General features: G+C 41.2%; 1 protein-coding gene across 1 annotated transcript in view; it reads left to right on the top strand.

The window, feature by feature from the left end:
* PCCB (propionyl-CoA carboxylase subunit beta) overlaps positions 1-14676 on the top strand; it is a gene marked incomplete at its 5' end in the record, with an annotated part of 28070 nt that overhangs the window by 10141 nt on the left and 3253 nt on the right. The window contains 6 exons of the mRNA XM_082319553.1: positions 1629-1739; positions 2097-2205; positions 3134-3254; positions 7238-7319; positions 9480-9603; positions 10988-11095. Coding sequence (XP_082175679.1) covers positions 1629-1739; positions 2097-2205; positions 3134-3254; positions 7238-7319; positions 9480-9603; positions 10988-11095 — 655 coding nt within the window. The remainder of the gene's footprint in view (positions 1-1628; positions 1740-2096; positions 2206-3133; positions 3255-7237; positions 7320-9479; positions 9604-10987; positions 11096-14676) is intronic.

Raw genomic sequence — 14676 nt, 5'->3', positions numbered from 1 at the left:
ATGGACAAAGTCTTTCTTTACTTAAGTTGGTGTTTGTAAGTAAACTTTTAGGTTATCGTCATCCTGTTTGAGCCAGTGTTACCTGGTGGATAAAGCAGCATACATGAGGGCTTGTGAGACCTGAACTGTCCTCTTGGTTCTCTTCTTGGCTTTGGGCAGATTACTGTACCTCTTAGTTCCATTTACGCATCTGTTAAACAAGGGTAATGCTGAGCCTTGTAAAACACTGGTCCAATGAAAAGCTCTGTAGGAGTTGCGCTATATAGCGAGCTTTGTCATAAGAATGAAAGAATAGGCAATTTACTTAAACAGTTGTTTTAGGGTTTTCTTTCAGTTAACTTTCTGATTCACACTAATGTATAGATTGCCAGTGTTGGGATATAATTTCTCTTGAGTGTTTATCTGTTTGTCTGAGACAGGTGGGCATGCTGTAGTTCAGAGGGTGTTTTGTTAGGTGACTGATGGTTGTGATCCACCACCAGCTGTCCCCACGTCTCCTCTGAAATACAGACGTGTTGAGAATTTCACACAGCAGATTTGTTTTCAATAGGGCTGATAAAAAGTGAAAGATTTCCACTGCAGAAAGAGGGACTTAAAGTAAATCAGACACTGTGCACTTGAAGAAAACTTGAGAAACTCAGATCAGAAGCACCAAGTGCCTGTCCTGTCCAGATGGTAGGTCAGTGGGGAAAATAAGGTTTGAGGGGGGAAAAAAAAAAAAAAAAAAAAAAAGAAAAGAAGATGCAAATCAGAGGTTTCTATTCAAAGAACAGTATGCAGTACAATGGAACCTGTTAACCTTACTGTTTAGGGACACCCAGTACTGATTGGACTGGTGAAAGTTTTATATTTCTACAATATTTTTGTGGCTAATGCAAGAACTTTTCATCTAGACACACTACTGATCTTCCCCCCCCCCCCCCCCCCCCCCGAGACGACATTATTTTATATGCCTACAAAACACACAGTTTTAAAGTAAGTGTGCAGAACATAAACATGATTGTGCTTTCAGTGGGAATGCAAGCAGGTGGGATGACAGGTTAGATGCTAACAACCTTTTGGATTAATGCAATCTGGGATGATGCAGTTGAACAGTTACAGAAGTCAGTTGTAATCCAGTTGAGCAATGAGCAACGTAAACATCTTTTTGGACAACATGCCATCTATATTGTTGGACAGCAGTAATTCACCATTGTGTAAAACTCAAGCCAGTGCAGGAATCTGATTTTAAAAGAATCTCTGCCACAGCTGGTTAGTAAAGCTTACTTCTACCTCTGAGCGATAGCATACCTATATGTTTAAATTTCAGGTCATACACTTCTTACCACTCCAGGCTCAGTGAAGTTTTTGCCCCTGCAGCATCTGTTGAGGTCGCACATTCCATCTTCCATTGCAGTCGTTGCATGGTATATGAAATCAAATGTATGGGAACAGAAAGAAGCAAGACAGTAGCAATGAAATTATTCTGCTTCTATTTGCGTCAAGACATTCTGTCCAGATATTTGTCTTCCAGTAAATAAAGCAAGCTGTCCTCTCCTGTCTGTGATTGTGAATTCTTGCAGAATCTGTGGACGGACTTAAAGATGCACTTTTTTGGTAAAACTAGATATCTGTCTGTTCTATTGCAGAGAAATGTTCTGTGTTCTGGGGTAGTTCCACAGATCTCCCTCATTATGGGTCCTTGTGCTGGTGGAGCTGTGTATTCACCTGCTTTAACCGATTTCACATTCATGGTGAAGGTAAGGGTGGAGTATATCCTGACCTGCTGCTGGTAACGTTGATCAGACACAAACTGACCCCACATGAAGGTTTTTTTTTGTGTTTTTTTTTTTTTTTTTTTGAGATGGTCTTCTGCTTTGCATTAAGCTTATTTTTCATGAAAAGTCAAGAAAAACTTTCCCAAATAACTTGTGGATAATTGCATTTTCTGTGGCTTTTAAATATAATGCATTAAGGATTTTTAAGAACTTTGTCCCTAACTTCTACTGTTTTCTTGTTTTGGGGAAAGTCTCTAGAGACTGTGGCTTTTCCTTAGGTGCTTTTGCAGTCTGGGTCTAGCATTTACTATGTGTTTTTGCTTTTTTTCCCTCCCTCAGGATACATCCTATCTATTCATCACTGGCCCGGATGTAGTTAAGTCTGTTACCAATGAAGATGTCACCCAAGAGCAGCTTGGGGGTGCGAAGACGCACACTGCTGTATCTGGTGAGAGCTGCGTAGTTTACTTAACATATTCATCATTTTTCAAAGTAAATGACATAGTTGTTCTAGCTAAAGAGCTGATTGTCTAATACAGATTTTTGTACTCGTGAGTCTAAGTGATAAAACTCTACTTAAGCACAGGGTCTTACTCTGCGTAGGGCTCTCTTGCTGGTTCTTTTTAGTAATGGAAAACAAAACAGGAAAAGTGGGAGTGTGGGAGAGTTCTGGGATTTGGAAGAGGAAGTGGCAAATCCACAAAAGATTCTAGAAGTGGGAAGGTTGTTGGAGGGCAGGGCTTAGCAAAGCAGGCTTGGGGTGGTGTAACGTTGTCTGTTTGTTGTCCAGAAATTTGCATGGGTTGAAAGATTCTTAACAATCCCTTGTTTGCTTGCTAACATGATTGATTGAACTTCTTAACTATAACTGAGTGGCAGTGTAAGATTAAGCGCTTTTTTCTTTTCCCCTCTGGGAAGACTTGGTGACTCATGAATCTTCTTGAGGCTCAAAGTGACTGTGGAATCTCAAATTCTATCTGAACTGAACTGGTGATGAACCAAAACCACACACACAGACACTGCTCAGGTCCAGCATTTATAAAAGAACTTGTAGTCCAAAGCTTGAGTGTAGCACCGTAACCTGGATTGAATTCCAGAAGGCTGGGATCCAGCTAGGTCTGTGACAGCTGATACACCAGTTTACATTATTTTAAATGTGAGATCAACAATCCAGATCTCTTAAGGAGGAAGTCTGATACAGCCACACATTTTCTAGATATTTTTAGTTGGTCAAATTTGGTGGCTTAAAACTCCTGATTGTTAATAGCTTGGGTTTAAAAATTCTTGCTTTTACTTCTTTGTATCTTTATTGGTACATACGTGAAAATGAAACTTTGCAAAATAATTTCAATAACTGCTTAACTGTTTCTTTCCAGGAGTTGCGCACAGAGCCTTTGAGAACGACATAGATGCTTTGCTTAATCTCCGAGAGTTCTTTAATTATTTACCTCTTAGCAACCGTGATCCAGCTCCGGTCTGTGAATGCCATGATCCCAGGTAAGAGGAGACTGGCTGAGATCTGTGGTCTCTGTCCACCGAATTTCATGGCTTCTCTGGCTCAAGCAGTGTAAAGAAATGAGTGTTTTGTGCCTGGGATCTTGGCTGATAATTCTGCATTGTGGTGTGTGAATATGGGAAGTGTTTCAACATGCATGTGTACATACATGCATGCTCACTGATAGATTTATTTCTTTTATTTTCTGAAAGCAATGTTATGCAGGCTGTGTACAGAATAGGGGGAAAAGTAATCTCTCTACAGATGGGCTGTCACAGTCCCTTGAAACAAGCAAGTGAGGCAGAAGATAGCACAGCGAACAAAAGCGGGGAGAACTTGCCCTGCTTTGTCAGTTATGTGTCTGTTGGGTAAGTTCTGCTCATTAAGGTTAGAGGTGGGGAAGCAACAAGGAGGCAAAGGGGGCAGAAAGTTTTATGCTTAGGTACTTGTCTTATCAGGCTCATTGTGTAGTTGGCAACATAACAAAGGAAGGACTTGAGTCATTTCAAGAGGGGAAAAACAGCGACCGTCTGGATTTTTATCAGAGAATTTTTGCAAGAGATAGAGGGACAGCCAGAGAGCACGCACGGGGCTGTGAGTAGACACCCTTGCTACTAGTGTGAAAGACAGAATGTCAATGGAGTAAAAGCATTTTGACCTGAGATCCAGCTGCACCCCCAGTTCAGCCCTTTCTGTAGGGAGCCCATAAGAGGTGGTTGCCCTCTCCGGTATGGGAGCTGCTCCTGAATTTGTTCCTTTCAGTTTTACAGATGTGTGTGATCTATGTCTTGTGGTTCTTACACGCATGAAGATTTTAACATGTGAGTTGGGAAGGTTATCTTCTCTTCATGCTTCACTGTTCTTTGCAATGTCTTTGAAACAGTTTGTTTGGGGAGGTTTTTTTGGATCAGTTTTACAAATCGCTGCTCTGGTACCTGAAATACATTGTTCACTATTAGAGAAATAAATTTGCCAATTGCTTTTAGAGGATGGTCAGACAGATCAATTAGTTACTGGTCCTAATTTCTTTTAAGATGTTGGTCTTTAGGAGTTTATTAAAGTGGAAGACTGTTCTGCTTTGATAGTGGCAAACCAAGACAAAACTCTTGTATTATTTGGTAAATTTGGAGGATTATCTCTGAGGTTATCGTGTTCTTTTTAAGCATTCAACAAGTTGTACTGGGATAATTACCCTCTATAGACTTGAATGTGATATTTTAATTTCATTATAGAAACAACTGTCTTTTTTTAAATCAATGTATCTCATAATAGGCAGTTTATTTTCTTGTGAGAAGCTGTCAGTTACCTTGTAGCTGCTAATGTATGAGATTAGTTCTTTATTTTCTTAAGGGAGATAATCTTTTATGTAGCAGCAGATACATCATTAGAGGATCACAGTATAGTAAATGCTAAATAATTTGTACTAAGAACTTCAATTTAATAGTCTTTGTACATGTGAAGGCAGACCTGTTTGTTAAATTTGCCTGTTTTTATAGCAGCATCTCCAATATTTCTCCCATTTGTGGTCTTAATGCTTACATTAGTAATATTTCATCTGGACATACCGACATCTTAATATTTTGCTTTGAATTGATGTGTTTGATCCTTACTGCTGCTCCAGTCAAAGCCCATTCCTCTAGAGTAATTTAATTTCTTATTGCATCATTTTCACACCACAAAAAAATTCTCACGAATAATGCAAATTAAATGTAACATACTTTTGTCTTCATTGTGAAGTCCAGAGGCTGGTGGGTTTTTTTTTGTTTTTTTTGGTTTTTTTTGTGTGTTTTGTTTTTGTTTGTTTGGTTGGTTTTTTTTTTTTTCCCCTCTAGGTGGGTAGGTTCTTTGTGGTGTTGAAAAATGTCAGTCTTGGTTGCTGAAACTTCTGTCGGTTAGTTTTTGATGTCAGTGGCCTGGGTTCTAGAGTTAGAAGGTTCCTTATAGTACCAAGTTGACTCTGCCTTTGAGGGGTGTCTAGCTCATTGCATTTGGTACGTTGTGTGATGTGACTTTACCTTTATGTGTCTTTGACTATAAAAAAAAATTTCATTCCTTCTAAAGCCTGAAGTATGCATACAAATTTCTGGAGGAGGTTATGATCAATTCTTGGTAACCGAGTACAGGTTCCCTTTTGTATTGAATGAAAACCAGTATCGATCTGGGTGAGAGCGTCTCAAGCTGTCGCAGGCTTCAGGTGACTGCTCTGATGATGATGAGCAGCAGCGGTTCCTTCCTGATGAGTGGGGTCCTGCTGTAAGAAACACAGTTCTCAGCCCCTTAAGTCCAGTGACTCTGCTAGCAAGCTCCAGATGTCCCTTATCTGTGGTGCTTTGAAGGAGATTTTGAAACTTGTGATATCCTGGGTAATGTCTTCATTTTGATGGTGGCTATTCATTTTAATGCCGTTATAATTTCCCTCAGCACTCTACAGCACTGAATTTATGGGAGCAATAATTTAATTTTTCCACTTTACGTATCCTTTGGGATACCACAGGTAATGGACAGAACTTAGAGCACATTCATTTCTACTCTATGGACAAGAAAAAGGTTTACAGTCTTTTGTAGCTTGGGGTTTAGTATGTTAAAATTGTTTGCTTTCATCAGATTAAGGTCTCATATCATTTTATGGAAACATTTGCATGCAATACTATCAATCATGTGGAAAAAATACGTGAAGTGTTGCTGTCAGTTTTATTCTATTAATAGATGTATCTTACTATCTCAGCAAGGAGTTGTGCCTCTCTAGTCCTGCGTGCGTGAGGGAGCACAGACACAGCCCTGGGGCTTGCGGTATTTGTTTTTGCCTGATTTTGGCAAACTGCAGATCACTTCCTTCAGTTTTAAATGGGGTGTCTCGAGCCTTGTGTTGTCTTGTTTTAAATGTACTAAATCACGGCCTTGTTAAAATAGCAATTCGGTAAGAACTCCACAGAACACCATTTATAACAAATATAGATCAGTATTTTTATGGAGTAGCACAAATATAATACTCCCTGAAGTCGTCTCGGTGGTGACTCGCAAAAATTGACACCCCCCATTGGGACTGTGAATGAGGCCAAAGACTCAGTGAATGCTAACATTTTTAGGTCCTTAACGAAGCTAATATGATCAAAGATGGAGGTCACCGATGGTGTCAGCTGCTAACAGGGAGGCAGCATTTTTGTTAAATGTAAAGCTCCATGTGAAGTGCATCACCGTTGAGTTAAGCGGAGTAGCAATAAAGATTCTGTAAGCACAGCCAGTAAAAAGGAGAAGCTGAGGGCAGATGTATTTTCCTCACCCTGAATCTCTGCTCGTTTGGTGGCAGGGGAAATAAGTATGGAGAGGTTTCCTATGGTTAAGTGTTTTCAAAATCGCAAGTGCACAACGTGGGCAGGGAAAGGGTCAGAGTTGTAAACGTGCAGCTCCTAAACTGTCTGCGCCCGGTAGATCCAGGTGTATGAGAGGGAACCTTGCTCTGCCGTTGGGAGAAACCATTTTGCCCGCCCAGCTGTAGGGACCGGAGCCGCTGGCTAAGCAGGCTCTTCTGCCGCTTGAGGCTTCTTCTACCAAATCCTTCCCCCCCCCCCCCCCCCCCCCGCTGCCGACTTGTGCCCCAAGGCGGTGTCCAGCATGCCTCCCGTGCCCCCTGCAGACTGCCACTTGGAGCATCGCCTGCCTCTCGGCTCCCTGCTGGTGTTCAGCATGTGCAATATTAGGCTCTTCTAGTCAGAGAGGAGAAATAGTACTCCAGGAGATGGTTTCATAAGCAGAGGTGCCTACAGAAGAGATGTCTCCTTCAGGAGAAGATCGGTCAGGCTCTTGTCGTCCTGGTGTGCGAGGGCTGCGTGGCCTGAGGCACGGCTGGCCTCAGACGAAGAGGCCTGTTTCTGTTCCCCATATTTGGGAAGCAGTTCCCATGAAGCCTCAGAGAGGTGGCATTCCTTGCCCGAGTTTTTTGTCTTGGCATTCATCATTGTTGCTCACACTTACTTACTTTCTGCAGTGACCGCTTGGTTCCTGAGCTGGACACGGTTGTCCCAACTGAATCTACTAAAGCCTACGATATGCTGGATATCATACACTCCGTAAGTCTGCTACTGTGAGCACTGGTTGAGATTAATATGGATATATTATGTTCTGTGTGTAAATAATTGAAAGAAACAAATAGAATGGCACTGAAGATACCTTTTTTTTAGTCTTCACAAGTTACTGTTTTTACCTGTGTAGTAGCCATGAATGAAGGGACAACAAAAACTGCAGGAAAAAAAAAAGATTTTAGCAGATGAAAGGAATCCTAAGGTTTGTTTTCAGGATACATCTTCTTATGCTGCATGCATAACTGCACAGACGAAAGATGCTGTAATTCAGGTTTCTTTCTGGGCTCAAAACAAGCTCCCGCTTTGAGTTGTATCACTCGCCCCCCTCCCTGCACCTTGTTACGACTGTCTTGAATTCTATCACATTTTTATAGAAGGTGATAAACTACGTAGAGTGCATTCAAAGACTTACCCTTCTCTCTTTATTCTAAGAGACGGTTATGTACATGGAGAATACAAGAATATATATATTTTTTTTTAATTTCAAGTCAAGCACTCAGGAGCTTGGAAACTCCAATATTAAAGTTTCATTAAGTGAGGCAGATCTCCTGGGAGGCTGGCAGGGAAGGAAATATCTTACTGGTTTTTAAAAAAACTGAAAGCCAGTATTGCAATGTATAAATAATGGAGGTTTTATTAAAGCAGCATAGGCAATGCTGATAATTCTCCTCCCTAACTTTGAGTTCACTTCTCCAGTTGTAACAACTTACCACACGATAAACGCTTGGGCAGAGAACGTGCTTGTAAGAAGTTTTATCACGTGAGACTGTTACAGCCCCCTGCAGAGCACCCCCAGAGTCTGAAGTCTGCATATTAAAATTTCCAGCTGCTGCTTCGGCCACTGGGATGTTGAGCAGCAGATGACCCAGGGTTCTGAGGCGGACGATGAAGCTCGGAATAACTCCGTTTCACAGGCAGCACATACAAGTGGTGGTGGTGGGAGTTCAGCTGGCTTTGTAGGACCTTCACAAATTTCTGCCTTTTGCTATTTTATTTGACCGTCTCTCCCCACATGCTCATTCAGCTAATACGTTTCAGTTTGCAACGGGCTGCATTTAGACTCATTTTAGTGGAGAAAGCAAGCTCAGGATGTTTTTAATCTCTGGATTCCTCCATTCTGAATTTTGGTACTACCTGTTCCAAGTGAAAAGGTGGCATTTAAAAAAAAAAAAAAAAGCTAAATGAATTAGGAGAAAAAAAAAAATCCTTCCCGCAGACTTTGAGGGGTATTAAGGAAGGAAATAAACCTACTTTAATAACACTTATATTTTTCACAACTTTTCATTTGCCTCAGTCTCAGAAATGACTGGCAAACTGCAGTCTGTACAGGCAAAGTAAGTTGTCATAAACAGTTGAAAACAAGGAATTGTAGTGGAAAACGCCAGGCAGCCATGTATAGGTGTCGCTACTGCTCCACGTATAATTACGATCTCTTTTGAACATGTGAATTTTGATGCTGCGTGATACACCAGTGGATGTCACTTTGCGGAGCACACGCTGGAACTTCAGCCCCGGAGAGGAGCGCAGCTACCAGGGACTCGTGGTTCCAGACAGACGTTTGATGTACTGCGGGTCTTCCTCTAGTGCAGCGGGAAGTTCCTCCACCGCATGCCCCTCTGGGGGAGACGCGCACAGCACAGCGTGCCACGTTGGTCTCTGTTAACAAAGTGCTCTGAACTTGCAAAGAAATAGAGTATATATTAAACCTGTCGTGGAGAGTTTCTGAGCTCCAGAAAGCATTATTTGCTTTTTATCACTGGAAATTGTTCTTTAAAAGTGTAGTCTGCCAATAATTAAGTTGTGAGAAAGTTCTGATTTGAAGTTTTAATTTGTTATGAGCTAGGAAAAAAGGCTCTCTACAGAGGAAATGTCATGAAGGTGTTCTCTGATGGAATGCTTAAGTGGCAGTTTTGATAATAAATGCAGCACTAGTTACTGCCTGGAATGAAGGCTGCAAAGACGACTAAAAGGTTTCTTTTTTTTTTTAATTCTGCAAATTCTGAAATGTTTTAAAAGAGCTGATACTAACATAACTGGTTTGTGTTTGCCTGTGTATATAAATATACATATACGTCCTCATATATATACATATATCCATAAATATACATATGTCCTCATAAGGGCTCTGCCTAACTCTCACCTGTGCAGATTGTTGATGAAAGGGAATTCTTCGAGATCATGCCTTCCTATGCCAGAAACATTGTTGTTGGATTTGCCAGGATGAATGGACGAACTGTTGGGATAGTGGGCAACCAACCCAAAGTAGCATCAGGTTAGAGCTGGCTGTACAAGCCTGATGTGAAAGTTTTTAACAGTGTTTGTGCCTCCTCTCCGTTTTGTCTTTTTTTTTTTTTTTTTTTTTTTAATGCTTTGTAAGGCTGGCTGGCTATGAGAGAAACGCTTTGTTTTGCATGGTCCTCCACTTTATTCTCACTATGTTTTTCTACCACTTTCTTCATCTTGAATCTCATTGTAATGCAGCTGTGATGTGTTAGAACTAACTGAAAACCAGTTCATTTCTTTAGAGGATCAACAAGGTGATCTTGCTCACAGGTAACTAAATGACTGCTGTATCCGGCGCAAGAGGAGTGCCAGGAGCACGTAAGCAGGGTGGGCAGAAGACCTATTTGGCTGCAGCCTGCAATTAACTGGGCTAGGCATAATATGGAAACTCCATACTTACTGCCACAGCATTAAAACACCTAAAACTCTTCTGTAGGGTGAGGTAACTTATGGTTTTTTGCTATAGCTAGAAAAATGCCAAGCTTTCAGACACATAAGCGTGGGACTCCTGACTTCAAATAATTTAGATATGAAGTACAACATGTAGAGATATAGCTAAGATCATCCTTACATTTCTAACTGTCGAGGGGTTTTGCTTTCTCTCCAAACTAGGTAATTACTGAAGTGACTTTCACTAATCACGACTTTCTGTTTTGCTCCTTGCTTTTAAGGTTTGTGCCTTTTTGTTTGGGAAAATCGGATGACCTACTATGATGTTTTATTCTTTTGATAATCTTTACAAGATATGACTATCAAGATACGAGACAGCAGGTTTTAATATTACCTTAGTCTTCATTTGATATTCTCAATTTTAACAATAATTTTTAATGTTTCAGATATAGATGATCTTATACAAAATGCATTTGGGTTTAATCTAATAGTACCTGCTATAATTCTAAATGGCACTGAAACACAGCATAAATACTTCGCAGCATGTTTACCAAAAATGCTGATCTTTCTCAAAATATTAGTGGACTACTTTTTTTTTTTTTTTTTTTTTTAAATGGAGAACTCTCTAGCCTTTCAATATGACTGATCTGAAAAAATGTCAGTAAAGAGAAAATTACAGAAAAATACTTTAAATTACAAGAATATAATTTAAACTGCTACTTTTTGGGATAGAAAGCCTCTATGCACAGTGCTCAGAAAAATTAAATGAGTGCCTGTTGAATGTAGCTTGTACTCTAATCTTAGATCTAAATCAGCAAAACTTCACAGCAGATTATGTCCACGTTATCTACAGATAAGCTTTTGTTTTCTTTTAAGAAGACAATACAGCTAAAATAGAATGTGATTTTTGATGTTGCCTTGAATTACTGCCATCAGCAGCTCACTGGAATGGTTAATACCTTACCCTGTTTTCTTAACTTTAGGGTGCTTAGACATAAATTCTTCTGTGAAAGGAGCCCGCTTTGTTCGTTTCTGTGATGCTTTCAACATACCTCTGATTACTTTTGTGGATGTTCCTGGATTTTTGCCAGGTATGCCTTGCCTTTATATTTCAGCTAATCCGGGGGTGGGTGGTGGTGTTAAAAGCCCATTTTAAAAGCTCTCTGAGAAGACCTTTACTGTATTAGACTTAAGCCAGGTTTTAAAATGTCACTTTTTGGGACAGAAGCTCTGTCATCACAAAAGGATATTGAAATGTGCAAGAAATTGCAGAAAAATGAAATAAGTGCCTAACTATGCCACTGATATTGATATCAGCGTGCTCCGTGATCACAAAGTTTTGCTGGGCTTCACTGAGGAGAGGGCCAGTTCATGCAGTAAGTGAATGCTGAAGTGTTCGGCGGTCTGATGGAGACGCTGGGATGATGTTTGCCAGCGCCGAGTGTGGGTATGTCATGCTCTGGATGTCCTGCTGTCTGGAATCCCTGCACAATTGCAAAGCTGTTGGTTGTGGCCTGTCCAAGAAAAAAAACATTCCCTGCATTCCTTGGAGATGCTGCCCTTGTTGTAAATGGTGTGGAAGTTACACTGTTTTCTTTATTATAACGAGTCTCTGTGTCCCTTGAAATGCTCAGCTGTTTTATTTAGATGCTGTCTTATTTATATGCCTATACGCTGGATAGTGTGGTACCAGAAGGCCCTGCAGAGACTGTGGCTTCCTGAGCTGCAGTGGAAAGCTGTCCCACACAGTTTCTTAGCCCTCTGGACAGGATTACATGGAAGCACAGCACTGCTGATTCTCCTGCGGGCAGGGAGGCCACTGCTCAAAGCAGCGCTAGGAGGGGCACTCGAGGGCACCGTGAAGATGCGTTCCAAGAAAATCTGCTCAGCACTGGAGTTACTGAACTGACATAGGCCTGTGTTGCTATCCAAGCTTTGCTGCAGTGAGAGAAACTACCTCATCCGCCAGCATCATCTACTGTACTTTGTGCCCAAATGTGTAAAAGGAGGAAGCTATAGGGGGAAAAATGTATGTCCCTGGTTGACATTGGTTCAGTTGTACACAAACCCCCTCCTTGTATCTTTGAAAGCTCAGGTTCTTTCATGCTCCATGGCATTTTTTCAGATAAATATGCCCATGATTTAGAAGCTTTGGATAAATCAGTAAGGAAAGGTCTGAGATTAGACAGCATAGGCTGATAGGCAGTTAATGTTAAAATGACCTATTAGAAAACAGATTGAGAGAGGAATACAACTGTTATGCTGATAAACATGCTACATCTTTCATACAGTTGGATATACGGTTAAAACTGTTGTATAAACCAAGGTTTACCTCAAGGCCTCTACAGATAACAAAGCATCAAAATGGCACTAGTCAACATTCCGGTTATTTTAATACAACGTTTTTGTATGTTGTAACAATAAGGCAATACAGAAGGCGTTAACAGAAGCTTCCTCTTCCCTCTCTCCTTTCTCTCCTGCTTGCCTGAAGTGGACCAAGCAGCAGCTTAGTTCACTTCAGGGGCCACTACGGGAACCGAGATTTGGACAGTTGCTGAGAATTCAAGAACAAAGATATTTCCATACAGGCCATAAAAAGTAGTAACTTAATATTGCATAATAGAATGTTGGTTTAAAAGTAGATAAATGGAAGATAAATAAAAATAGAGAAAGGTAAAGAGAGGAGATGGCCAAGAGAGCCAATGGCATCCTGGCTTGTATCAGGAATAGTGTGGCCAGCAGGACTGGGGAAGCGATCGTCCCCCTGTACTCGGCACTGGTGAGGCCGCACCTCGAGTGCTGGGTTCAGTTTTGGGCCCCTCACTACAAGAAGGACATCGAGGTGCTGGAGCGTGTCCAGAGAAGGGCAATGAGGCTGGTGAAGGGTCTGGAGCACAAGTCTTATGAGGAGCAGCTGAGGGAGCTGGGGTTGTTTAGTCTGGAGAAGAGGAGGCTGAGGGGAGCCCTCATTGCTCTCCACAACTACCTGAAAGGAGGTTGTAGCGAGGTGGGGGTCGGTCTCTTCTCCCAAGTAACAAGTGATAGGACGAGAGGAAATGGCCTCAAGTTGCGCCAGGGGAAGTTTAGGTTGGATATTAGGAAAAACTTCTTCACCAAAAGGGTAGTCAGGCATTGGAACAGGCTGCCCAGGGAAGTGGTTGAGTCTCCATTCCTGGAGGTATTTAAAGAACGGATAGATGTGGTGCTCGAGGACATGGTATAGATGGACTTGGCAGTGGTAGGTGAACGGTTGGACTCGATGATCTTAAGGGTCTTTTCCAACCTTAACGATTCTATGATTCTATGAGATCTGAGGTTTGATAGTGATCCTAAACTGCTGTATCTTAAGGAGTTTGGCAAGATAAGTACATTAGCATTAGAAATTTCAGATCAAGTAATAAATTCTCAGGGTGTTGATCACCTCATTTCCCTGTTCAGTAAAGAAGAAACAATCATCTGTCACACCGGCTCACAGAGGTGTACAAAACATCTCACAGTGTTAGTGACCCAAGCACTTTAAATAGCCCCAATGTAATAGGTGTGCACAGAGATGACATTTAAGGCATTCATATCCTGTAGCTGGATAAAAACACATATTTAGAACAACTTCAGGACTGAATCTATGGCCAGAAAAAGAGTTTGTTAATTGGCCATGGATGACAGTGTAAGTAGTTCAAATAACAGTTGAATTGAGCTCACACTTGAAGCATTTTAAGTGACTGGCTACTCTAAGTGCTTATTAGAAACTAAGGCTGTGATTAGATATAAGGTCTGTGAGTGTTCCCAGCTTCTGGGACTAGGTTGAGCATCCCAGCTGTGTTCAGACTGCTGCTTGGGATAAGAAGATGTGGCTGTTTCGATTGTTTGCTGCTGCTGGGAAGGTTCTGCAGGCTTGGCAAGTCCCACTGGCTGGAGGGAAATACAAGAACCAGAAGTGAAATTGCAGTTGAGAACCGACATTTTTAAGTGTAGGCATAAATTACTAGACACTCAAATTACACTTGAGAGGAAGCATTAAAGTCAAGCCACCAAACAGACTACCAAATAAGTTATTAAAAAAGTCTCACAAAATAATTTTTACTTAAAATCTTACTTTTTTTTTTTTTAATCCATTAAAAAGATCCCAAAGTACTCTTAAGAGGTTATCTCAGGTGCTGAAAGCAAGAGACAGTAGGTGGATAAACTGCTAGAAAGTAATTGTAGAGTTATATCCAGTGGTCTGAAATTCAGAAGTCCTAGAAACAAAGTGCACGGGGTTGCTGTTTCCAAGTGCAAGTCAGCTAGGCTTGTGTGTGTTTGGGACAGAACTCTGTTGAACATCCTATAAAATGGATGGCTTGCATTCGTATCTGCTGCATGTGTGACCATTCTCCAGAAGCACCTGCTGTGAGAATCCTTATAGAGGAATTTGGGCTCTGCCTTTCAGGACCCATCATCTTGGGCTTGCTTGAAGGAAGACCAGAATAGGTCTTTGGTCTGGTAGCCAAGCTGCCTTTCAGTATGGTCTAGAAAAAAAAGGGGTTGGAAGAGTGGTTTTCTGGGGAAGTGAATCTAGGTTGTGTTTTTTCCCTGCTAGTCACATTTGGAGTCTTGAAAATGATGTCACTGTATTTTGTTCCTAGGAAGATACCATCTGGTGAGTGTTAGGTTCTGTGACCTTATATACAAATAT

This window comes from Platalea leucorodia, assembly GCF_965183815.1.
Source record: "Platalea leucorodia genome assembly, chromosome: 8".
In the NCBI taxonomy this organism is placed as follows: domain Eukaryota; kingdom Metazoa; phylum Chordata; class Aves; order Pelecaniformes; family Threskiornithidae; genus Platalea; species Platalea leucorodia.
The sequence above is the reverse complement of the archived record's forward strand: the minus strand, read 5'-3'. Positions and strand labels throughout refer to the sequence as shown.